The sequence below is a fragment of the Nyctereutes procyonoides genome, unplaced genomic scaffold (assembly GCF_905146905.1).
Source record: "Nyctereutes procyonoides isolate TBG_1078 unplaced genomic scaffold, NYPRO_anot_genome, whole genome shotgun sequence".
Classification (NCBI taxonomy): Eukaryota; Metazoa; Chordata; class Mammalia; order Carnivora; family Canidae; genus Nyctereutes; species Nyctereutes procyonoides.
In genome coordinates, this window is record NW_026575131.1 from 39,213,177 (window position 1) to 39,238,766 (window position 25,590).

Here is a 25,590-nt window from a genome sequence, read left to right on the forward strand (position 1 = left end):
CTCCTGTTTTCTTCATTGCCCAGCAGGGGAGGGCAGGGCGGTGGGGGCGGGTGGAGCCTCCCTTTCCCCTCCTCCACAGCCTAGGGGAGTGTGGGAGGGGGTGCCAGGAATGCAGCCAAAGTAGACTGGGGTGGCACTCCATGCTTATTAACATATATTAACATAAATGCTACCTTCCCTTAATGGGCTTGGGGATAGCTGCGCAGGAGTGCAGGTTAGGGGGTGCTCTGGATGCTGGGGTGAGGGAGAACCTGCCCCAGGGATCAACCCCCCCTTAGTACGCTGGGAGGGGCAGGGTGGAATGGTGACTGCTGTGTGTCCCTAGGGAGACACTGAACCTCTCAGATCTCTCCCCTCACCAGCCCTGCGGTTGCAGCTAGCAGGCCTGGGAGGTCTGGCCTCTGTGGGGGAACATAGGTGTCCACTCTTGGTGCCACCTCCACACCGGGCGTCTTAGGCATCCAGGCCTTGGGGTAGACCCTTCACTGCTGCCTCTTCCAGCCCAGCTTCACTAGGGCCCCTGCTCCGTCTTGGCTCCTCTCCTCTTCCCCCACCCCTGCCACAGCCCCCAGCATGATGGCTTCCCCCCCACACTTGAACCTCCATCAAGTCCTCCCCAACCCCTGAGGACTCCCCAGTCTTCTTCCTCCAAGTCTCCAACCCAGCTGTGGCAGGGCCCAAGCCCGCATCCCTTCTCCCAGAGGCCCTATCTCAGGGAGACCTTTCTGCCTGGTTAAACTGACAAGGCCCCACCTCCTCCCCCAGTGGGCCTGCAGCCTGACCTCTTCACCTACCCCCAGACTGTGCCCCTGTGGCCTTTCTGCCACTCCTCCTCCCAATGCCTCCCCTCTGCAGTACCCCGCCCCCACCTCAGGGACCTGGGGGTGGGGGGGTTCCCAGGCTCAGCCTTAGCCAACCCTGCCAGTGCTCTGGCCACCAGATTTCTGGGAGGTGGCTCTTTCCCTGCCAGGACTTTGCCTGGACTGTGCTCTCTGCCCTGTAGGCCCTCCCCTTTACCACCTGCTAGACTCCCTTTTTCATCCTTCAGTATCCAACTGTCTGGGTGTCACCTCCTCTGTGAAGCCCTAGATACCTAGAGCACCTGGGGTTCAAGTCTCTCTTCAGCCTCCAGGTCTCTTGGTGGCTACCATGACTAGGGGCCCCAGGACCCAGCAGAGGACAGCACAGGGTGGTAGGCGACAGAATGCCTGCAGGAAGCCCTTCCACCCTCCTGGGCCTGCTGAGCCTAGGGGGGATGGGAGACTGAGGGACAGGGAACACCCCAAGTCCCTCCTTGACCCTGCACCAGCTCCTCAGGCCTTGACTTCCTCCACCCACAGTGAGGCTGGAAAGCAGAGTCAATGGGAAGGGATAGCAAACTGATTTTTCTCCTAAATAAAAACCTTGGGGCTTATTTCCTGCGAGGGGAAAGACCAAGACAGGGAAGAGAAGGTGATCCACAGTGTTGACCCCTGCCCGCCTGGACGTGGGTGCCCATCGATGTTATTAACTGCAGAGCTGAGTGGCTGGCAAGTATGGACACACTCACTGCACGCATAACCCAGCTGGCTTGGCGCCCTCCTTGGATGTGTGTGTGATGGGGGCTGGCTTTCCCTCTCTGGTGTCCAGGAGGCTTTAGGGGAATGCATAGCCCCAGGGCAGGGAATGTGGGCCCCTAGGATCTCTCTTTAAAAAAAAAAAAAAAAAAAGACTTTATTTATTCATGAGAGACACACACAGAGAGAGGCAGAGACACAGGCTGAGGGAGAAGCAGGCTCCCTGCGGGTAGCCCGATGCGGGACTCAATCCCAGGACCCCGGGATCACGCCCTGAGCCAAAGGCAGAGGCTCAACCGCTGAGCCACCCAGACATCCCTCTTTTCAAGGCAACAGTCACAAAGATTGGGCTCAGTTGTCTGGGAATGAGCCTGAACCCAGAAGTCAATCAAGGGAAGCTAGGATCCTGTCCCTGCCCTGTCCTGACTCCCAGGGCAGCTAGGACCTGGCTGGCCATGCCACAGGTCAGGTGGCTGGAGTCAGTGCTTATCTTCTCCAGCTGGCCTGGAATTCTGGGTCTGGGAGGGGGTCTTTGGAGGTAATGATTTGAGGGACTCTGGGTGGGTGGGGAGTAGGTTTTCCTGACCTCAGAAGGAACCATGGGGCTGCCGGGGACATGGTGGGTGTCATTCCAGGACTTGGCAGCCCCTGTGGCCTCAGAAGTCCCAGAACTCATGGGGCACCTCCCCATCCTGCCCCTCACATCTTGGCCCCCACCCACCTGTTGTGGGGGGCCTGGGCTGAAAATGGGGAGTAGCTGCCCATCTGGCTCCTCTCCTGAGAGGGAGAGGAGGGTCTCCCTAGATCCTGCCCTCCTAAGCCCATGGGCTCTCAGAGCTTGTCTTTCTCTTCCCAGCTGTTTCCCCACCCTGCAGATGGGTCAAAAATACCGAGGCTGCCACCACATCAGAAGCCTGTGCAACTATTTGGAGTGGGGTGGGCCCTCTGAGAGGTGGATCAGCCTCATGGAGGTCTCCACTGGCTGACTGGCAACAGCTCACTTCATCCTGGGACCCACAAGCTTGGTCTGGAAGCAAGAGCCTGGGTCCCTTCCCTAGCTCTGCCTGTCTGAGGGTCCCAGGCCTCATAGCTGCAGCTGCCCATGGGTGGGGCCACAAAGATGAGCCTTCTCTCTCTTTTTTTTTTTTTTTTTAAAGATTTTTACTGGGCAGCCCGGGTGGCTCAGTGGTTTAGCGCCACCTTCGGCCCACGTTGTGATCCTGGAGACCTGGGATAGAGTCCACGTCGGGCTCCCTGCATGGAGCCTGCTTCTCCCTCTGCCTGTCTTTGCCTCTCTCTCTCTCTGTGTCTCTCATGAATAAATGAATAAATAAAATCTTTAAATGAGAGACAGAGAGGTAGAGACACAGGCAGAGGGAGAAGCAGGCTCCTAGCAGGGAGCCCAATGTGGGACTTGATCCCCCTACCAAGATCAGGCCTTGAGCGAAAGGCAGATGCTCAGCTGCTGAGCCACCCAGGCATCCCAGATGGGCCTTCTCAAGCCGGGAGTTTGCTGGCGTCCATGGGGTCCAGGAGCACTGAATCCCTGGCTGCCCTCACCCAGCTGCTCCCAGGGATGAGAGAGACTGAGAGGTTCAGGCCCTGGAAAGCTCCAGGCAGTAGAGGATCCCTAGGAGTCAACCGTATGGAGTCCCTCCCTTTGGGGTGCAGGACACTGGGGATGCCACCCCCAACCCCCGCCATCCCCAGCTGCCCCCCAAGGCTGGGAATTTCCCAACTGCCAAAGACAAGGAAGAATTGAAAGGCCGCCCCCGCCCCTGCTGGGACAATGGAGCCTTATGCCCTCCAAATGGGAGCAGGGGTAGGAAGGCCCAAGGCAGGTGGGAGCCTAGCTGTCTGCACCCAGGGGAGCCTTGCCTGCCAGGACCCCGCCCCGCCCCACTGCAGCTGGGTACAGGGGGATCCTGGCCAGAATCCTGCAGAGCCCACCCAGGGAGAGAGGCCCTGGGTGCGTCTGGCAGACAATGCCGACCTCTCAATGGTCCCTCTGTGCGGGGTTCCCCTCAGGAGGGAAGGAAGGAACCATCTCCGGCGGCTTCCTGCTGGGCGGGCATCGAGGCCCCGGCCCCCGGCCCCCGGCCCTCCTGCCCCGCCCGCATATCTGGGGCCCAGCCGGGTCCAGGCCTGACCGCCGAAGGCAGAGACCCGGGGCTGGACGCGGGATCCTGTTCTCCGTGCGGGCCGCCCTGGGCCCGGCCCAGGCCTCGGAGGCGGCGGCAGCAGGAAAGGCCCGAGGGGCTGGGGCGGGGACGGAGGCTGCGGGGCGTCCACCTCCTTCCGACCGGGCGGCCCCAGCCTCTCATCTCCTGCCAAACACCGGGGCCCGAGGCCGCGCGCGGACTGGCAGGTGTGCGGAGGCGGGGCCCGGGGGGGAGCCCGCCCCTCGCCCCCCCCCCGCCTCCCCCGCCTCCGCGGCGCCGACCCCGGCCCAGGCTGCTTTGTCCCGCCGCGGGCGCGGAGCCGTCGCTGCCTACAAAGCTGCCTTTGTGCCCCGCGGCCTCCGCGGGACCCGCTGACGTCAGCCTCCGTGACCGGGCCGGCGGGGCCGGGCGCGGACTGCGGCGCCCTCTGGCGGCCGGAGCGGGGCAGCGCGTCCCCGAGCCCCGCCCAGCCGAGCCCTTTGCCGGAGGCCCAGCCGCGGGACAAAGTCCAGGCGCCTTGCCCGGCGCTCAGGGCCCATCCCAAGGCACCCTCCGCGCCTTTCGTCTCCTCCAGCGGCGTGCGTGCCCCCATAGGCTCACAGAAGTCTCCCCCTTTCTAGGGCCTTCGTCCCAATGCAACCAAAGCCCTGCCGTCATCCAGGCCGCTGGGCCTCTGGCTACCCACACACTGAAGTGTAGCCACCTGCCTGTCACTCCCCTCCACGTTTGGAGGGGGACCACTGGGGCAGAGACCTTTTTGAACATGTACCCCAACTTTCTGTTTAGTCAACCCCAAGAAGCCCAGTCCTGAGCAGGGGAGGGTATACCAGGGGCTCAGCAGCTCGTGGTCTCTGAGCCTTGGGCCTGGGAGGTCAGAAGTCACATTTTCCTTCTGCAAGACTCACTGGGCATGCTCCCCGCAGAGAAGACTCCCTTAGAGGAACGGCTCCGGTAGAGCTTGAAGACTGCCACAAACCCGAGGTTGCCAGGGCGCTGGGAGGAGTGGGCACCCCGGGCGCTAGGCACAAATGAGGATTCTGGTCACTAGCATCTTGACGCAGCTTTAGTCTCAGTCTCTGGCCCTGGACAGAAGAGCTACTGAGCAGTACTTGGTATTTTTTTTTCTTTCTACATTTTATTATTTCAAACCAGGTGAACAATTCCATAAAACATGTGAAAAAAGCAAGGAAGTGTTCAACGCTGAAGGACCCAGGCCTGGGGCAAGGGCATGAGGGGCATGGCCCTCAGCAGGCAGCGGCGGTTCCTAGGTTAGCGCTAAAGAGCTACATTTAGGTTAATGGAGCCAGGGCCCAGGGCCACTGGGATGGGGCCCTCGGTGATGTTGGCAGTTGTCTGGAACAGCCCTTGGAACCCAATTCTGTGGAGGGCAGGGCGGGGAAGGGCAGGGGAGCTGCCCGCATGGGTTGCGGGGGGTAGCCAGCAGAGGAATGGGTGTAAACACGCAGACACACTCAAGGCACGGAATCACTGGAAGGGGGCTGGGTGGGCGCTGGTCAGGATCTGACAGTTTTAAATAGTTTTTTTCTAAAAAGTTTTCTAGGTTTGCAGTTTTGTCTTTTTTTTTTTTTCCTTTACTTTCATTTTTTTAAAAAGCTACGAGAATGAGCAGGTGGACTGTAGTCTCCAGGAATGGTGGCGTCTCACGCTTCTTGTGCTTTTTCCTTTGGGGCCTCCGAGCGGCTGGAGGGGTGGGACGGGCAGGAGGCTCCCTGTAAACATTTGGACTTGGGCTGGGTCAGGGGCTGGTGTTGAGCGAAGCCAGGGGTCCCAGGCTGGAGAAGTGAGTGCCCCTCCAGACACAGGCCTTGGGAGACTCAGCATAGCATATGCTCCCCTCCCCCGTCACAGAATAAGACAATGGTTAAAACCAAAACAGATGCCTGGGAAGGGGGTACCGCGGTCATTCCCGGCACCTAGGACAAGGGGTGGCTTCAAACAGGGAGGCCTATGGCAGTTCCTCCCCTCCGAGTCTCTGGAACTGAGGTGGGGGGGGGCAGGGGAGCCAAGAACAGAGAGAGTAAAGAGGGGGGAAAGCAGCCGGGGAAGGGGGGGGCAGGCAGGGAGTGTGGTCCTCTTGCCCCCCCGTCTTCCTCAGGAGCTGGGGGGAGCAGAGTCGGCGGTGGCCCTGGAGATGGGGGACAGTCAGAGTGTGAGTCGGGAGGTAGGCAGGGTATGCCTCTCCTCCCACCTCCCTAAACAATGACCCTCTCGTTTTTTCTCATCCCCCTGTTACCAGGGATACAAGGGCTGCCCAGAAGCCAGGGTCTGTTGCTGGGTTACATGAGGGAGGGGAGTCTACAGCACTAGCGGGAGTCCTCCCCATCTCCCCCAGGGCTGATGGGGCCAGGGTCAGCCCAGGACCCTCAGATAGCTCTGAGGGAAAGACTACGGGGCTAAGCCCAGACTAGTCACACTGAGGGGCCAGCAGCTTGGCCAGTGGCTTTGGGGGTGAGGAGGTAAATATTGTCCAAGGGAGGTCAAGTCAGCCCTTTCGCTCTCCCCTAGTGCACAGCCGGGTGCTTCTGTCAGGACCTCTGCCCAGCCTACCTGTGTGCTGCCTCCTTGGCGCCCCTCATTCAGTCATCCAGCTGCCCTACTGCCCTGGGCTCCCAGGCTCTCCACCCCCGCCCCCACCCCAACCTCCCCACCCCCACCGGTCCATTCTCTGGGCTCTATGGCTCCACTCTGTTCCACCCCAGGCTCACCATCCTGCCAGGTCCCACTGCCCCTCAGAAGAGGCCGCAATCCTTCAGGTTGTTCTTGATGATGACGTCGGTGACGGCATCAAACACGAACTGCACGTTCTTGGTGTCAGTGGCGCACGTGAAGTGCGTGTAGATCTCCTTGGTATCCTTGCGCTTGTTCAGGTCCTCAAACTTACTCTGGATGTAGCTGGCTGCCTCCTCATACTTGTTGGCCCCTGTGGGAGACACAATGGTGAGAACTTGTGCCACCTGTACAACAGGCAGGCCTGTCCCACATGAACGAGAAAGTTCTGTGCGTGTAAACAGACAAACATAGAACATGTGCACGTGTCAGGGGTGACAATGTGAGTGTACATGCACACCTGAGTGTATAAAGAGGGGCTCCTGACTGTGCACATGTAAGGGGTACATGCCCTGTGTGCAGACACAAGGACCTAAGCCTAAGTGAGGCACCAGCTCCTGCATGAATGTCCTGCAGTTACCCTTCTGTCCAGCGGGGGGCGCCTGTGCACCACCTGGTCACCACCAGCTCCTCCCCAGAGGCCCAGTCCCCACACCTGTGTACTCAGGGAAGCAGATGGTCAGGGGGCTGTGTGTGATCTTCTCCTCAAACAGGTCCTTCTTGTTGAGGAAGAGGATGATGGACGTGTCTGTGAACCACTTGTTGTTGCAGATACTGTCAAACAGCTTCATGCTCTCATGCATGCGATTCTGGGGGCAGGACAGCTCGGTCAGCACCTGCCCCTGCCCCTCACCCCCACATCCCCCCAGTGGCCTCTCGGCCTCTCACCATCTCCTCATCCTCAGCTAGCACCAGGTCATAGGCGCTCAAGGCTACACAGAAGATGATGGCCGTGACACCCTCAAAGCAGTGGATCCACTTCTTCCGCTCAGACCGCTGACCACCCACATCAAACATCCTGCAGACACAAGGTCACCTTAGCTCCAGAAAAGGCAATTCCAAGAGAGGGTCCCCATTGCACAAGCTGGCCGAGGACAGACACCGGCTCAGAGTGGGGCAGCTCTTGTCATGGAATTATCCATACTTGTCTGCCTTATGCCTGGTTCTGGGCCAGTGTGTCTGCGCAGGCAGGGCCAGACTTGGTCAGCAAGGCAGCCACACGGGGCGGAGGCAACAGAGTAGGTGACCCACTGGCGACCACATAGCCTTGAGAAACCTTGGAGCAGGGCTGGGGACTCCCAGAATAGCCCATCCTGCCCAGCATCACCCAGCATCGCCATTAACAGGCCTTGGGTGAGGGTACCCCCCACCATCTGTCACCCCAAAGACTTGCAAGTCCTGCCCTGCCACCCTGCCCACATGCCAGCTCACTTGAAGTGCAGATCCTTGAAGGTGAAGTGCGTCTCCACGATGCCCGTGGTCTTCACACGGGTCCGTAGCACGTCCTGCTGTGTGGGGATGTAGTCACTCTGTGCAATGCGCTCCAGGTCATTCAGGTAGCTAGAGGTGGGGGCAGGTGGGTCAGTGGGGCTAGCATGAGGCCTCTGTACCTGGACCCTGGGCAAGCTGACCCAGGTCCCTCTCCCTCCCATCCCCTCATTTCTCAGACAAAGCCCTTGCCTTTTTGACCCTTGCCCTCATTACAATCACTGCTCAGATGAGAAAAACTGGACCAGAATCACTCGCCTCTTGCCTGTGGAATAGGCCCAGAGGAGGTGCTACTCTATGCCTGGCCAGCCAAGCCCTAGCACCCAGGCCTGAGCCAGGCCTGCCTCGGACCGGATCCAAGCCAGTGGGGCTGCAGACTGAGGCGGATGGGAGGGGGCAAATTAGTCCTTCTGCGAGGGATTCAGGATGCTAATTGACACAATTATGGCACCCACTGCCGAGTAGCCTGCTGTGGCCCTTGGTGTGGGGTTGGACAGGTTGGGGCCTGCCAGCCTCAATGGGCTCTGCGCCCAGTGCCCAATAAAATTTGGGCTCCTCAGGGGGAAGGCATGGACACCTGTTTGGCAGGAGTCCCAGGGGCTCCTCATTACCAGCTCCCTTGATTAGTATCAACACTGCCCCTTGCCAGGCCCTGGGACTAGCTCTGCCCTGGGGACTGGGTCCTTCGAGCTGCTGACCCAGTGCTGGTGTCTCAATCCTGGCGCAGGCCTGCTGGGGCCAGCGGGAAATGACCTCAGAGACGTGGGGACAGAACAGAAAAACAGGAAGGACCACGAAGGCCCATGACGCATGTGCTACGACCCGCTTACTGGACCCTGTCGCCTTTGGAGAAGCTCCTGCCTAGGGGCTGGGTTGCACACCAGCCTCTCCCTTCTCTCCAGCAGGGCTCACCACAGACAGGGACCCACCACCCGCCAGCAACCTCGAAGGACTGCTCCCTGCAGCATTCCAATCCACTCCCCACCCGGGGTGATCTGGGAGGGCAGGACCTGTGTCATTGTTGAACTCCCATACCTAGAACAGTGCTGGGCACACAGTGGGTGCTTTATGTCTGGGGAATGAAGAATGCACGATGAACAAGTTGGGAGTGGCCTTGAAGGTGGCCCCATCCCCATCTCCTTGAATGCCCCAGACACACAGGTGCTAATGGTTGACAAGGCCTACCCCTGTCCGCTCTGCTGGCGCTGAGCCTCTGTGACCTCTGGGGGTGGGGTGCTGAGGTCTAGAGGCCCCGTTGTGTTGTTGTGTTTGGCTGTGATTCTGCAGTTCCTGTGGGGGGCACTCACAAGAGCACTGAGGCCCCTGCAAGGAGAGGGAATCAGTCCATGTGCCTGGGGCTGGGCTCAGGGCCAGGGAGGGCTGGCCTCCTACCCACCCTGGCCCTGGCCCAGCCCCTCTCTGGGCAGGCTCAGGGCTAGATGGGTAGCAGGAGAGAAAGGGGAGGCAAACAGAGGGGCTGACTTCAGTGGAGGTGGGAGGGGCAGGTATGAGCACAAGGACAGCTCCCTTTGTATGGTGGCACAATCCAAAAAGCCTGTGCATGTCCCCTACAGCCCCACGGCCATCAGCACTGGCCACCAACCTGTCCTGTTCTCTATGGGTGCTCAGCCCCCTGCAGTAGGCCTGGCACTCATTAGGTAGCTCAGGGGTGGAGTTCAGAGCATGAGCCTATGGGCCGGGCCTCTGAACTCCTAGAACCCCCGTGACTCCCGAGCGGAGCCCTGGGTTGTCATCTGCACGCGACATCTGGCAGTTCCCAGTCTCTTCTCCTGGTGTCTTCCTCTCTGGCCAGTCTGAACATCTGTGGCCAGCACTACTCCCCCCAGGACTGTGTACATGCTGCGCTCCACCCCTTGCCCCTCAAGGTGCTTTTCCTATTCGGCCTCTGCCCATCTCTTGTGCAGAACTTGGCTGAGGCAGTCCCTCCTCTGGACCTTCCCCCACTCCCACCACGACCCCGACACTGTAGTAGTCACTGCTCAGGGATTTGTCTGCTCCACTCATCACTGGGTCCCTCAAGCCTTGCACAGGGCTTGGCACGGGTGGCAGCAAATGCTCTTTAGAATGATTACGTCTACAGACAGATTAGACTCAATTGGCCCTGGAGGAACAGCAGCCCTGCTGGCTCTTCCTCCCCTCCCGGCTTTCAATGCCAGGCCCCCCACCTCAAGGCAAAAACACCAAGGCCTTGGTTGACAGTCATCAGCTTCGTAAACAAAGACTGGCAGTGTCTTTCTGAGGGTGCTCCAGCCCTCCACTCCAGCCTGCGGTCCCGAACCCCCGAACCCTGCCCAGCCCTTTGAAGTACTCACTAGGCAGCGGAGTCGTTGAGCTGGTACTCCCGGGAGCGGCCAAAGCAGGCCTGCACACCGTTGTCAGCCCAGAGCCTCCGGATGACACCGGACAGATCCTCAGGGAGCACGCCCTGCTCCTCAGCAGTGCAAGACAGTGCAAACAGCTGCCTAGCATCATCCTGGGCACAGTGGTGAGGCGTCAGCCAGTCACAGGAGCACCCCCCACCCTACCTGTCCAAGGCAGGGACGTCTCCATCCTGGGGCTCATGCTTGGGTATTCCCAGGTTCCCCAGGACAAGGCTTGCTCTGAGGCCTTTAGGGAGGCAGGTGGGGGTTGAGGGGAGGACATACCGCTCGGGAGGGGTCATCAAAGTCAATCTGCAGATTGCCCATGGCTTTGACAATAGCCATGATAGACTGGATGGTGTTGCTGTAGACGACCGCCCGGTACTGCCGGCATTCCTCCTCTGAGTAGCCATCCTCGTGGATGATCCTGGCAGCCAGGGGTCAGGAGTTAGGGCCCATAGGGCACAAGAACCACACATGGCCTCCTGGAGCTGTTGGGGCCTGCAGGGTCTATTACAGAGAGGAGGAAACATCCCCCGACCCCCTGGGACCTGAGGATAAGTGACTGCCTCGGACAAGGTCCTGGGCCTGGTGAAGACTGGCTGGGCCATTACTCAGGGGGCAGTACAGACCCAGAGGAAGAAGAGGGGAAACAGGGTTTGGCAGCTGCCTCTCACACACAGCACTTACTTCATCTGCTTGACAATGGTGCTCTTCCCTGACTCCCCAGCACCTGGAACAGAGAACACAGACGGTCAGGGAACAGCCCAGTGGGGCTATACGCATAACTAACCAGTGGCCTAGCCGCCAGCAGCCCCTCCCCATCAACTGCACAGGGAGAAAGAGACAGTTGGGCCTGGTGGGCAGCAAAGCTACCAAGGGTGCAGCTGGCAGGGCCACAGTGGTCAAGGCAACCTAGACCACCTGCACCCCTGGTGGACTCACCCCAAGCCTTGGCTTCCCACAAGCTTCACTGCAAACCATGGCACTCCCGCTGCCCACTGACTGAGCTCAGGGGCTTTGGCTGGAGACAAGGCCAGCCCTCAGGAGTTTCCCTGTCATTTTCATGTGTGTAGGTTTGCCAACTTGAGGCCTGGGCACAGCTGGCAGGAAGCAGCCCTGCACACTCCAGCAGTGTAGTAGTCCCTCTTCTCCTCATACTCTGAACCATCAAGGGGCCTGGGCTGGGGCACAGTGTCATACTGCTGGCTCCCAGGCATGGCCCAAGTCTACCCTAAGCAGATGGAGGCCAGGACTTGGGAGACACACACACGGACCCATACGTACACACCTCTGGGCTGATGCAAGATGTTTCTAAAGAGAATTTTTTTTAAGCTTTTATTTATTTATGATAGTCACACAGATAGAGAGAGAGAGACAGAGACATAGGCAGAGGGAGAAGCAGGCTCCCTGCACCGGGAGCCCGACGTGGGATTCGATCCCGGGTCTCCAGGATCGTGCCCTGGGCCAAAGGCAGGCGCTAAACCGCTGCACCACCCAGGGATCCCTGGCAAGATGTTTCTAAGTCCGGCAGAGGCCCATTCTGTGTTCTCTTCGGCCACTACTGAGGGATTTGCTAGTACTCTTCCCCATGACTGTCCTATTAGCTCCACAAACATATTGTTTCGGTTCCCATTTTACAGACAAGGACACTGAGGCTCTGAAAAGTAGTCCTGGCCAAAGATTGTACAGCCAGGATTCAGATGGGCAGGGAGACACATAGGACTACGATGTCTGGCCTGCCCCGTCTTTCTCAAAATGTGGCTCTACTGCAGGAGGGCCTGGGAGAGTGAAGAAAGAAAAGAAAGAAATAAAAGAAAAAAAAAAAAAAGAAAAGGAAAAGAGAAGAAAAGAAAAGAAAAGAAGCAGATTCCCAGGTTCCACCCTAGACACACAAAGCCAGATCTCGAGGGGTGCAGCCCAGAAACCCACATTCCCCAGGGAGTCTGCAGGGAAGTGTGAAGACCAGGAGGGCTACCCTATCTCCCTGGCGCAGGATGGTGGGAGTGGGGGCAGGACCTCATCTCTTCCTTTCACTGTCCTAAACTCCAAGTAGAACACATCTCAGTGGGGCCAGCTTTCCCTCCCAGCACCTGCCCAGACTGATCCCTCTGCTCCTCCCCCTTCACTGCCCATCACACCTGCACCTGCCAGGCTCTGCCTCTTGCCAGCACTAGGCATTTGCCCAGGTAGTTTTCTTTGCTGGGCATATGTGCCCCATGCCCCATTTACGTGTGTCCTAAACCCTCTTGATCATTGTGGTAGTCCCTCTGAGCAGCTCAGCAGGCCAGGTGGTGGGGTCTGTGGGGAGGTTACATTCAGGAACTCTGGCTCCCTCATCCCTCAGGGTAGGTGAAGACAATCTCAGAGGGTGAGGGGCTAACATAAACTAGAATAGTGTCAGCAAGCATCCTGATGGCAAAGCCACAAACAGCGCCCTCTATGTGCCAGATGCTATTCTACGCCTACTAAGCAACTGAATCACAGCAATCCCACCTCACAAATGAGGAAACAGAGCGGCTGCTGTCCCGCAGTCATAATTCCCCCTGTGGGTGGCCCACCTCGCTGATCTCCTAGGGCTGACCCAAGAGCCCTGTACTGCAGCTGAGCTACAAGGTCCTCGAGCTTCAACTGCACCTGTTGCTGGGTTCACTACCTGCCTTCCCAGGCCGACATTGCTCTTGAATCTCTGCAGTGCGCTCCAAGCGGTAGTAGAGCACCCTCACCCTGTCCCTGCCAAGGCCCCTGCCCACCTCCATTTATCGTACCCACCCCACCCCAGAGCTACATTTTACCAGGACAAACAGAGGCACAGCTGGGTCCCTCACAGGGCATAGGCTGGGTATGTCCAAAACCCAGTGGCCTCCTGAGAAGGGTCTGGGCTCTCTTCACAAATGTCAATGGCTGCCTGGTATCACCAGGCTTCTGACTGTCCCAGGCCTGCTTCCCAGGACAGAGGACTAATGGGCGGCGGGGAGGGGGAGCCCCCAAGGGTACAGGCTCTGGGTAGGCTGGGGGGTGGTGTGAGGCAACAAGCCTCTCGATCAGTTCAGCCTCTAGGGCACTTGAAGCACCTATCCCAGTGCATCCGCCTGGACATGGGCTTGGTCAAACGGCAGTACTGTTTCTCTGTTGGGCTGTGCGTGACAGAGGAACAGCAGAGTCCCCCACACTGACATGCCACACCTGTCGAGTGGAGACATGGGGTGAGGGCCTAGGAAGGTCTGAGAGTGATGCCCAACCACAGAGGCCCATCCTCCAGGGTCCAAATATCTAGGACCAGGGAGGGCAGTGCTAGCCTGGCTAACCAGACCTCCTGGCTGTCCTTCCCACCTAGACACTTGCTCCCACAGAGCAGGAGAAAGGAAGCACATCCTGGGGCAGAGGAAGACTCAGGAATCAGGGGTCTTAGCTAGGACTGGGGTCCCAATGGGGGACCGAGGCAAAGGATGGGAAGTGATGAGTCAGATCAATCATGCCGGCCCCAGCCAGGCAAACCTAGACTCAGAGTGGACACCTCTGCAGGGCATAGGAGACCTGAGATTTTGGTGAGGTATCCCCTCTTGTGTGTTTGGGACCATGTCACCCAAGGCACCAGTTTCCTTGTCTGGCCTCTTGACCACTCTCCTGGTAGTGGTGTGGTGTTCCATGACCCTGCCCAGAGATAGGGATAACAGCACAAACTTGCTTTGCATCTGATTTTCCTAGCAGCAAGAGACCTGGCAGACACAGAGGTGGGCAGTACATGGGGGACCAGGCAGCAGCCAGGACACTTGCTCCCTGTCCCAGCCAACTGAGGGCCCACTTTCCTATCCCCTTTGGGCCTCGGGCTCCCTTCCTGTCACATTTTGAGGGTTAGGAGGACATTCTCTGCCCCCGTTTGACAGGTAGACAAACAAAAATCATGGAGCCTCCATCCCTGGACTTGGGACAGTCCCTTTGTCCTCCCAGTGGCTGTGACTCAAGCAGGAAGGAGTGAGTGGCAGGACAAGGGTGTGGTGTTGGTGGCCCGGCAGGAAGCTGTGGGAACACAAGGACAGAAGCAGAGGCATGGCCCAGGAGCAGCTACAATAAGCAGACCAGGGAGCAGGGGCAGAGGTGCGTGAGATGGTGGAACAGGTGGGGCGAGGCGCCCCAGGAGCCGTAGGTCCCAGCCCCGCCCTTCACCCCCTTCCCAGGGCCCCATCCCTTCAGGGCCTGACCATACTCCCCTATCAGATAAGCTAGTACTTGGCTTGGAATTTGCGGATACCCTGCTGATGCTGAGTACCTGGCTCTTCCCACCCAGCCCCGACCTTCCCCTCACAGAGAGGGGTCTTCACTAGCTGGCTCTGGACTGCTGCAAATGACTGCTGCAAACGTGCTTCTGATGACGGAAGGTGGCGGGAGTCTCCAACTTGCAGAGGACCCCACCAGGCGCTCCCCTCTCTAGCTGGGTGAGATCAAAGGGGCCCACAGAGGCTCCCTAGGCTGGCTGCAGTGCTCCTTTTGCGCCAGACCTCTTCCCATCAAGAAGAAACCTCTGCAGCCCTTGCCCCAGGGTGCAGATGCTGGGCCCCCAGCAGGCAGGCAGTAATTGCCAAGATGTGCTGGCAACAGCGGCTGCTCTGCATTAGAACATCTGCTTCCACTCTGGGAGTGCTGGGCCCCAACAGAGGAGGGAACAGATGGGGGAAGGGAGACAGCACAGCTCCACCTGCCCGAGCAAGAGCCAAGGCCAGCCAGGACCTCTGCAGCAGAGATGGGACCACTGGTCGAGTTACCTGATGCCATTCCAGCCCCAGCATCAGGTCACGGCTGTCAATCCTGGACCCTCTATGTTCCAGACCAGGCTCTGCCCCTGCTGGGAGGCCCTGACATACCACTGTCCTCTCTGGCCTCAGTTTCCCTTCTGTAGAGGCTGCCAAGCCTCGAGTGGCCAGCTGGCCCATCTCTCTCAGATCCTCTCCCAGAGAGAGGTTCAGACCTTCCATGGCCCTGGTGCCCACCCTGATCCTTCCTGACGTTTCCAAGAACTTCATCCCCTTCCTGCCCTTGCTCTGGCACCTCATCTGTGAAACAGGACACCACCATTATCTCCTTCAAGAGGGAGGGGAGGATTAGACACAAAGAGCTTCTCATAGTGCCCAGCACACTCAGATAAAAGTGTGTGAACGCTCAGATAAAAGTTATCATCACATCACTATGTTTCTACTCTATGGAAGATCACAGACAACCCCAAACCTTTCATTTCCTGCAGCCTACAATGGCCATGCTGCATAGGTCACTGTAACCACAACCTGCAGAGTGGCCTGCTGTGGCCACCTCATTGGAAGGAGAGTGTCTGAGGCTTTCCAACAAGGCACCATGGAGGGCTGTGACCAGTGGCTAACAAGCTGGCTTGGCACTGCCGTTCCCTGCAGCGACTTGTGTAGCACGGGACAGCAGTCAGAGCCACTCGGTCCTTTTTGGGCTTCTGGCTCTGAGTTCGTCACTCCCCCTCCACATAAGCCAGTACTGCTACATAGCTGGGGCCTCCTTCCCGCTGCAGAGCCTTGCCGCAGACACTGCTCACTGACTGTGCTCACAAGGCTGGGCAGAGGCTCCCTCGCTGGTGGGCTCCCCTGGAACACATGGGGCTAGGGAGAGCAGCCAGCTGACGTGGCGGCCTGAGGGCAGAGACTCTCATAAGCCGCAGGGCTGGGACCACAGGGTAGACTTGGGCTGCAGCCCAGCTCAAACCCACAGTACCAGGCCCGCCTCCACTGCCACCCCCCAGGCTGCCCTAGTGGGGCACAGGGAGAAGGTGGGGGTGAACCCTGGAAAGCCTACCCCAAAGGCAGCCTGGCCACCACCTCCCACTCTCATCCCAGGAAGGTGCCACGTCTCTGGCCCAGGCAGCGGTTCCGGGCCCCTTGGCTCTCTGGCCCCTCCCCTGCGGCCTCAGGGTCCCAAGCCCCGCCGCCACCAGGGGGCGCCCGGCAGCCGGAGACGGTGGAGGAGGCGGGGCATGGGCAGGGCTGGGGAGTATTTGCTCCAGAAAAGCCGCCTAGGCCAGGGGCAGCTGGGGGAGGTGCCGGGACCCTCACTCAATGTCCTCTCCCAGGCCTGGGAGGCCCTCAGCCGCCGGAGACCCGGCACACAAGGGAACAATGGAAATGGGAGAGAGGGGGAGGGCGCCCGCCAGACAAAGACCTTCCAAGCCCCGCCCCTGGCGTCTCTTCCTTCCTCCAGGTGCTACTCTTTGGTACCCTCACTGCCTCCAAGGCGGCTGTCATCAGGGTCTGGCGCTGTGGGGGGCAGGGACAGGAGGCGGCGACACCCACAAGTGTGGCCTTGCCTCCCCCAGCTGCCCTCATAAACCTGGAACTCCCCTCTCTCCAGTCTCTACCACTTGGGCGGCCTCCAGTGGCTTCCAGGGGTTTGTGATGCCCCCACCAGGGAAGCACTAGCAAGATCTGGTCTACTCTTCCCAAGTCAGAGCTTTCTGTGTAAGGGAGAGGCTTGGGGACCTACCAGACATGAAGAGGGCTTTCAGGGACAGGGCCGTGTCCCCTGTAGTGGAGCCCTGCCCACTGGACAAAGGGAAACTGAGGCACTGGGCAAAGGCAGGCCAGCTTGGAAGGGAGGAGGCCCTGAGACCTGCTCATTATTGGCCTAGGCTACAGGTCTCACCCTTTCCAGGAGCCAGGAGATGCTTGACAGGGCCCAGGTCATACAAGGAACCAGGCCAATTGACACACTCCTCTTCCTGGATGCTTCTTCATTGAAGGAATCCCCTTGCTGTTTTCGAAGAATCTGAGTCACCCCACCTCTCTTCAGATTTGTTGTGGGGAGATGCCCAGCCCCCAGGCCCCAATGTTCCCATCTATGAACTGTAGCCCTCCACGGAGTGTGCCAAACTCAAGACCTGCCCGGAGCAGCCTCCCTTGGATCTTCACACTCACCCCAAACTGCCCCAAGGTCCAGCCCAAGCACACAGTTTGTCTCTGTGCCCACAAGCCATGGGGCCTTGCTGAGAATCATGACATCACAGTCTCAGGACCGGGCACAGAGAGGGCAAAGGACAGCCTGAGGTCACACAGTGAAGAAGGTGGGGGAGTGGGCTTTCTGGGACCCAAGGTCTTGAGTGGCCATAAAGATGCAGGTTTTTTGTTCTGTGCATGGCCTCATGGCCCAGCAAGTCCTTGAAGCATCTGCTCTAGCTGTCCTAAGGCTCCCCAGGCTCCTCAGCCCCCTGCGGCCTGGCCTGATGACAGAACAGGACCCCCCCCAGGAACCTCCGCAGGGGAAGGCAAGGCCACAAAACTCTGACTCACAGGCTGAGGAGCATGAGGACCGACCTCAAGTACTATGCTACTGCCGGCCCACACTGTGGACACACTCAGCTGCCACACAGCGCTGCAGGCAGCCCACCACAGCCTTTGCTTAGTGGGAGCCCTCTGCAGGCAAGCTCCTCCCTTCTCCTCATCTGGACAACTCCCAGACTTAGGGACCCCCACCCTGGAAGCACTAGCAACCAAGACCTGGTCTACAATGCCTCCTCCTCCAGCTGTCAGGGACTCTGACAACCCCGACCCTCCCTCAGACCTAGTTAGTCTCCATCCTCCTGAGTTATGCTACGGGAGGAGCAGCATAATGTCAGGAGACGAGTCAAGTACTCAGTGGCCTAGCAATGATCTGAGTCTTCCTGTGAGGGAACGTGGGCTGAGAGGCAGATGGGCAGCTGCACTGGGAGAGTCACCCCGTGGCCACACACCAGACTTCTGGCTCTGAACAGGAAACAGATTCATGAACAGATTCTTGGGTCCCCAGCCTCCAGAGGAGGTAGCCTCCTTTCAATCTCCTAAAAGAGGAATTGCCCCCCACTCCCTAAACAGGTCCCCAAAGCATAAGTAGAACACGTGGACCCATAGCATCTGACTCTCATCCCGTCTGACCAACTCTTGCCAGTGGGGCACAGACTCCTGACGGAAGGGGGAGTTGTGTGGACAGGTGCTCCGTCACTATCTGGTCAAGTGTGGTGTCTCCACTTATTGGGTAAGTCACATAACACCTCCGAGCCTGTTTCCCCATCAGTGGAATGGGTATCATGTCAGTCCCAGCCTCGTAGGGTTAAATACAATGAGGCCGTGCAGAGTCCAGTCCTACATGACAGTCACGGCCCAATGAGAGAAAGCTGCTGTTGTGACCAAGGGGGATTGACGCCCAGTGACCAGACCCCCGGGCCCAGCAGACAGTAGCAGTAGAGGGCAATCCCAGGGCTAGAGTAAGGTCCCTCTGTCCACTCCCGGACAGGGGAAACCCAGAGTGAGCTAATCCCAGGACTGCTGCTCCATTTCCTGGCATTCATCTGGGCCTGTAGCCGGCCTTCCGGCTTTGCAGGGCAATGGCCGCTCGGGAATATAAGAACAGCCCTCTGCTTTCCTGCTAGCTCCCCCCACTGCTGCAGTCCCTCTCCCAGCCACCACCACTTCCTGTGGTCAAAGGAGGGGCCTGGAATCCTTCTCAAAGGCACCACCTTTTCTGAGATGCTGGGCCCAGTGGCTGCTGAGGCAAGACAAGGGCCAGAGGAGCCTGGAATGACGTCAATCTAGTGACCACTGGTGAGTGGTGGCCCCCCGAGGGCTACCTAGAGATGAGCCTGAGCAGGTGGGGCTCACCTTCCAGATCCCCCAGTTGACAGGGCTCACACCCCCACCCCAGCGCAGAGTAGGAGCAGCCTTCTAGCCTCTTCCTCTTTTGGGCTCCTCCTCCTCCAGCTGCTTCCTCCTTTTCCTCTGGTGTGGACACCACTTCCCCGAGAGGCCCAGCCCTGCCATGCAGACTTCACTGCCCCTCCTCCCGTCCAGGGCACAGTGGATGCCACCATCAACAACCCCCTGCAGATTTTGAAGCTTAGCAGCCTCGTACCCCAGAATCCTCTAAGCCATGAGGATACCTTCTCAACAAACTTTAGACAATTCCACCTTCAGGCTTTGTTTCAAGCTGACCTGGCACTCACTGCCAAGCCTTGGAAGTGTGCGCCGAAGGCCAACGCTGAGACCCAACCCGACCCAGCAGCTGTTTGCTTATTCCAAGGAGATTATTTCTCTCAAACCACCAAGATGAACACCATGAGCTGTGACCCCTTCCCTTTCATTGTACTCCTAGATTGGGACTCCTGCCCCAAGATATTGTGAAGACATGACAGATGCTGACCTGGGCCCTGCCCCCAGCTGCCTAGTCCTGCCTCCCAAAGCATAAAGGGGTTTTAGGGAGGCAGCACTTAGGCTCCACGTCAGACTGTCTCTTCCTCTGCTGAGGGCGTGATGGGGCGAGGCCCTGGTCCCTCAATGGACAAAGCTTATGTGGACAGAGCGTCTTCCATCCTGTTCCTGCCAAAAGAATGTGTGGCTTTTAGAGACAGAGACCAAGAGAGACTGCTGTGCCCACCTGTGGCCCAAGCCACCAGAAGTGCCAGCCCCTGTGATGCTGGAGGCTTACTGACCTCAACGGGATGGGATGAGGCCCCACCCCTACCTGCTGTCACTTGCTGGGCAACATTTGCAGGCCAAGGACACCAGTGATGCTACCCAGTGACCCCTGCAGCTCAGGCCAGCCCAGGGCCAATCCCTGACAGGCTGCCCATGCCCTAAGGGATCCCTGACCACGCCAGCCCCCATCTGGCACCCTAGGGTCCGCCTCAGCACAGTGGGTGGCTTGATGCTGCCCCAGGGCCTGGCATGGAAGCCTATGCTGCCCAGTTGGCTTGACTTCCACCTCCAGCTTATGGCGGCAATTCATTCCTTCTCCTTGCCACCTGCTCAGCCCTATCTGGGGTTCTCCACCTCACTGCCCCCTGGGATGCCCTCAGCGGAGTTCCAGCATCACTTCCTTTGCAAAGCCATCCTGACTCACCCAGTCTCCTGGCTCGGGGTGTCCCCTGAAGAACCCATTCCCACTCCTAACCAGAGGTCCCTCCTGTTGGCTACACCAACACTAGGGTCATGGGCAGGGGCTGAGCTCGGTGGGACTGGGTGGGATGCAAGCACAGGGGAGGGGGGTGGAGTCCGAAATGGCTGAGACCCTTGCTCAGTTCCCAGCGTGGGAGCTCCAATGCTGCTCAGGAAGACAAAGCCTCGCCCTGCCTGGGGGAGGGGTGGGAAGGAGAGACTGGAGGCCCAAGCTACCCCGCCCCCCATTCAAGTGCTAATGAGCTCCAGCCGGGACCTCGAAGACTGCGGGGAGGACCAGGAGGCTGGAGGCTGGCCTGGGTACCAACCAGCCCACCTGGTGCCTAGGGCCCAGCCACATCCCCAACCTCAGGCCCCCAGGAAGGCAGCTCAGTCCCCAGAGATTGGGCCTATGGTCCCCAGGACAGTCTGTCACTCCAGCTGGCACCAATTGCCTACATACCTCGGTGTCCCTACTTGCTGTGAACAGCTGCCTGAGGGCAAGGGGTGGGGTTCCCCCTGGGCCTCCAGACTGGGGCCAGGCAGTCTGTAGGCTGGGGAGAGCCCTCCCCACTGAACTCTTAACTCTGTAGGAGCCATTAGGGGCTCGGCTCCTTCACTGGTTTCCACACTCCCAGGCTTTGGTGCACTGTCCTCACAACACCTGTGGCTGCAGGCAGGGGCCCAGTTCCCAGATCACAGAAGGGGAACAGAGCACCTACAAGATTTTACCTGTCACTGCGTTTCTCAGCTCATGTACAAGGTGGAGTTGGGATTGGAACCTGCGTCTGAGTGACCCCAAGAGCTAGTCCAAAGAGGTGAGCCCTCCTCCTTTCAGCCTCAGTGCTCCTGCTGAGGTGGTCCCTCTGCCCCATCCCTATGCCTGGCAAATGCTGCTCATTTTTCAGAGGACCCCCACCCCCACTCCATTCACAGTCTCTTCCCATTCATTAACCAACCAAACAGGGTCCCAGGCTACCCCTTCTCCAGCTAGACCAAGAGCCGCGCACCATCCCCAGAATTACTTATCTCCGTTCATGGCTGTGCTCTAGAGCTTCATTCTTTCCACACATGCTTAATAGGCACTGACTATATGCTAGGCCACTTGTTAGAAACACAGACTGGACAGAGACCCCAGAACTCCCTTTTTTTTTTTTTGGTAAGCCTAACTGAGGCCTTGTAGGTACAGTCCCTGCACTGGCCGGGCCAAGAACTGCCATGGCATTGCTCTGGCCTGAACCCCGTGGCTGCGGGGTGGTCCCGGCCCTGAGAGCTAGACAGGCTCTCCTGGAGCGGCAAAGACAGCAGGCCTGCTGGAGCCCAAAGGAAGCATGGCCAGCCACTCTCAAAGAACAGCTGGAGTCCCTACTGCGTGCTCTGTCCTGTGACAGGCTATGGACTTTACAGGAGAGAGCACTGCAAGAGTTCTGCACGCACAGGATGGGATAAGGGCTGCCTCTGAGGAACCAGCTGGGCAGGTGGGGAGTTAAGGAAGAAACAACCTGAAGAATTCTCTTGCTATCCCCCACCAATCCCAGACACTGGCCTGACGTGGAGCCCTTGCTGCCTACCCACAATATGTCAGTCTCAGTGACCGTCACTGTACTCCCCCAATCTACCCACCCATCCCCAAGACTGAGCTCAGACTAGTAGCACTTTGTTCATTCGACAAACAGACTAGAAGCATTCAATAGGCACCAAGCTCCATGCTTGGCACAGAAGGCTCAGAGGTGAACAGGACACAGGCCTGCCCCTGTAGTCTCAAGGAGAGGCAGCAGGCAAATATGATGCTCGGATGGGGGAAGCAGTAACACCAGGAGCCAGAGGAGGTGCTTCAGCAGCCGGTCTGCAGGGGCCTCGTCAAGGAAGGATCCTGGGAGGTGGTCCCTGAGCAGAGTCTTGAAGAACAATCGAGTAGGAGTGAGTTAGATGGAAAGAAGGGAAATGTATGCCAAGCTAGGACAGTAGACACAAAGTGCCAGGGGCAAGAGAAGGGCTGTATTTATACTCTGAAGTCTTCATGAAACCTACAAGGGACAGTCTCTCCTTTCTCTGTAGGCTGCCCACACAAGCCCATCCCAAATCAGAGACATTCCCCCAAAACACAAAGCCAAGGCCCCACTTCCCACCTGGGAACTGTTGGTCAGTCAGGTTGAACTAGGTGGTGGTGGTGGGGGGTGTCCCAGAAGTAGGGCTGGTATCAGCAGCTCTGCCCCTCTCCACCAAGCTCCAGGAAAAACACTCTCATGGCGTGTACCACATCTGCCTCTGCCCCCGGTGCCCATCCGCCAGCAGGGCTACCCAGGAGGGCAAGGAGCCAGGATGCGGGTGGGGCAGCAGGCGTGGTTCTGGCTGGAAGGGAAGGCTGGCAATTGCCCAACCTAAGAGTCCCGTTGCCTGGACAGAATTCTTCCCGCTACGTGGGACAGGCACCCAGCACTCTGAAGCTGCCCCACCTGGGCTCCCATCACCTCCCCGTACCTGGATGGGCCAGCCAGGACCCTTACCCAGGCAGCCATGGTAGATTGGCAGTTTCAGGCAGAGGTAGGTCTCTCAGCCCCTCGCTGTATACCCTCTGCAAGGCCTTACTTAGTTCCCATCCCCTACCCCCAACAGGAACCTCCATGGGGACCTTATTCCCTCCATCCTGGGCCCAGCGCTCTTTGGCCCCAACCCAGGAAGCCCATTCAACAGAAGAAGCAAAGGCCAGAGGGGGAGCAGGATGCTGAGGTGGACTCCTCAGCCTAGAAAATGCTGAGCCAGACCCTGCACCCCTGCTTGCTGCCAGGCCAGTGTGGGAGGGGATGCCAGGCCCAAAACCTGAGCTGAGCTCCAAGGAACAAGACTAGTGGAATGGGGTTGGTGCACAGAGGGCCAGGAGCCCTCTATATCACGGCCCTATGGCCCAGTCCCACGTCTCCTCAGCCCATCAGCCCGGGAAGGGGCCAGCCAGAGGCCCCTGGGTGGGCACCAGGAGACAGCGATACCGGAAGGACCCTACCCAGGCCCAGTGGGCAGCGGCAACGGGCCCTCCACCTTGGCGACACCCACTCACTGGTGCTGCCGCACTCGCAGCAAAGACAGGAAGAGGCAAGCGCCCAACGCAAAACAGCCCAGGAGGCTGGGCCGCCGCCCCTTCCCGCCCCTTCTCTTCCTACCCGCAGCGGCGGCGGAACGGATGCCATTTTGAAACCTCTGGGCTGTGCCCCTGAGGCCAGGCCCCCAGGGACAGTCAACAGATGGGCTCAGATGGGAGACACACTGTCCCTCGGCCAGGCCCCCAGCAAGGAGGCTCTGGTGTTCACAGCCCGGGGACCCCACCGCGGCTCTGAGGCTGAGGGGCCACACCCCCCCACAGACACTGTCCAGCCTCCAGAGCTGCTGCGAGGGCATCTCTCCCCCAACCCCAAAGCCCCCGAATCAGGCTGCCACCGGGCACCACACCTGCTCCCGGTGGGAGGCCGGTTAGGGACAGCTTCCAGGCCCACAGTCTTCGTGAAAGTCCACCTCAGATGCCTCCCAACTCCATCTGGCCCCCAAGTCCTCATCTAGCTGGTCCGCCACTTCCCCCTTACAGGGCCTCAGGATCTGACAGGCCCCCTGACTCCCGGAGGCCAAGTCCTTGGCCTTTCGGCCCAGAAAGTGTGCGGGAAGCCCAGCACCCGTCAACATATCTCCTCGGCCCGCCCGCCGGGGCAGCAATATGTCGGCTGTCTCACCACTTCCACTTCCCCCCACCCCTCAAGCCGCCACCATCTTCCCTGGCCTTGGAGGCGCCGCAACCCAAACTCCTCCATACTCACACTCCCTCCTACTCCCCAGACGCCCCCCTCACCGGCCCAGATGGGGCTTAGAAACTGGGAAACAGCCAGCGGGAGGAATCTCCCTGCGAAGCTTGAGGCCCGATTCCCTCCCCCAGCGCAACCAGCGGAGCCTCAGTCCAGCCCCTGAGTCTGGGCCCCCTCCACCCCGCCGGGCCCGGCCCAGCCCACTGGTGCAGGAGGGGTGGGGGAATCTGGAAGGCCAAAGTGTGGGGAAAGGCCTTAGGGAGGAGAAGCAGGGGGTTTGAGTAGCACTGTGTGCAGAGAGCGACCTGGTGGGCCAGATGGAGGGAGGAGTAGCTAAAGGTTTAGGGGTTCTGGCAGGAGAGAGGGCTCATGGGCAATCACAGTTTCCACTGAAGAAGTACCTTGGTGTCAGGGTGCACAGGTGGAGGATACAGGGTTCAGAGTAGGGATGGGGCAAAGAGCGGGAAGGAGGGAGGTGGGGGCTGGCAGGGGCCCCAGGGATATTTATGCCCAATAGGAACAAGGGGAGCAGGTGGGGGAAACAGGTGGTGCCTGAGGGTGGGGGGCAAGTGGGGTTCTGGGGCTTTGAGTAAAGTCTAGAGAAGGATGGAAGGACAAGGCAGGGGGACTCTGAGGGTCTGTGAGGTTGGTCAGCAAGGGTGGATGGTCAAGCAGGTTCTGGGTGTGGGGGTTAGGCGTCTGCGAGTTGAGGGTCTGATCTACAGTCTGGGCTTCCGATCAAAGATCTAGGCCAACCCAGAGTTTTGAACCATTATTTGGGCGTCCTGGCCAGGCGGGGTCTGGGAGTTCAAGTCCAGGTATAGGGGGTCCAGGCTGAGGTCAGGACTTGAAGGCCCTTAGTCTAGAGGTCAAAGTCCTCGTCTGGGGATTCGGGCGGGGAATCGGGGGTCCCAGAGCAGGGCGCGGCCTCACCCAAAAGCAGCAACTTCACCTCCCGCGCCGCCTTCTCCCCGTCTTCCCGCAGGTTCTTGTCGATCATCTTGGAGCGTTCGGCCGCCGCCTTGTCCTCGGCACTCACGGTGCAGCCCATCCCGCCGTCCGCCGGCCCGGCCGCCGCCCGGCCCCCGCACGGCCCCCGGCCCGGCTCGGCCCCGCCCGACCCACACGGCTCCCGCCGCCGGCCTCTACGAGTAGCTCTCGGGTCGGCAGTTCCGAGCGTCTGCGGGCGGCGCCTTCCCGGCCGCCGCGCACCGACGGCGGGGCGGGCCGAGGGTGGGGCCGGAGCAGGCCAGGCCCGGGAATGGGCCGGGGCGGGCCCGAAGGCGGGGCCAGGGGAGACCCGGGGCCGCTGATTGGCTCGAGGGCGGAGCGAATGGAAGTTAGGCTCCGCCCAGGCCCGGGCCCGGGCTGAAGGCGGAGCCGCGCGGAGGAAGAGGGGCAGGCGCGGAGCCAAGCCCAGAGGGATTGGGCTCGGGGCGAGCTGCGGGCGGGGCTGGGCTCCGATTGGATGCCGAGCGCTCGGCGCTCCGCGGCCCGAAGGCGGGGGCGGGCGGATCTTGTAGCCGGAGGGTGGGGATCCGGGGCACCTCGCTGGCTGGGCAGAAACCAACCCTCGAGCTTAATAAGCAAGTTGGGCTAGCAGGGTGGAGGAGGCGTGTCTTCGTCCTGTTAAAGTTAATGAACCCAATAAACTTGTTTCGGGATCTTCAGAG

The 25,590-nt window shown here is 59.5% G+C and overlaps 1 protein-coding gene across 1 annotated transcript; it reads right to left on the bottom strand.

Moving 5' to 3' along the window:
- Positions 1-4,831: 4,831 nt before the first annotated feature.
- On the bottom strand, positions 4,832-25,076 carry GNAI2 (G protein subunit alpha i2). Its single transcript, XM_055344257.1, has 9 exons — positions 24,851-25,076; positions 10,906-10,948; positions 10,501-10,642; positions 10,168-10,328; positions 7,778-7,906; positions 7,235-7,364; positions 7,002-7,155; positions 6,445-6,659; positions 4,832-5,864 (listed from the first exon to the last, which is right to left on the bottom strand). Exons 1-8 carry the CDS (start codon positions 24,966-24,968, stop codon positions 6,469-6,471), a joined length of 1,068 nt encoding a protein of 355 aa, XP_055200232.1. The 5' UTR covers positions 24,969-25,076; the 3' UTR covers positions 4,832-5,864; positions 6,445-6,468.
- Between the last annotated feature and the right edge of the window lie 514 nt (positions 25,077-25,590).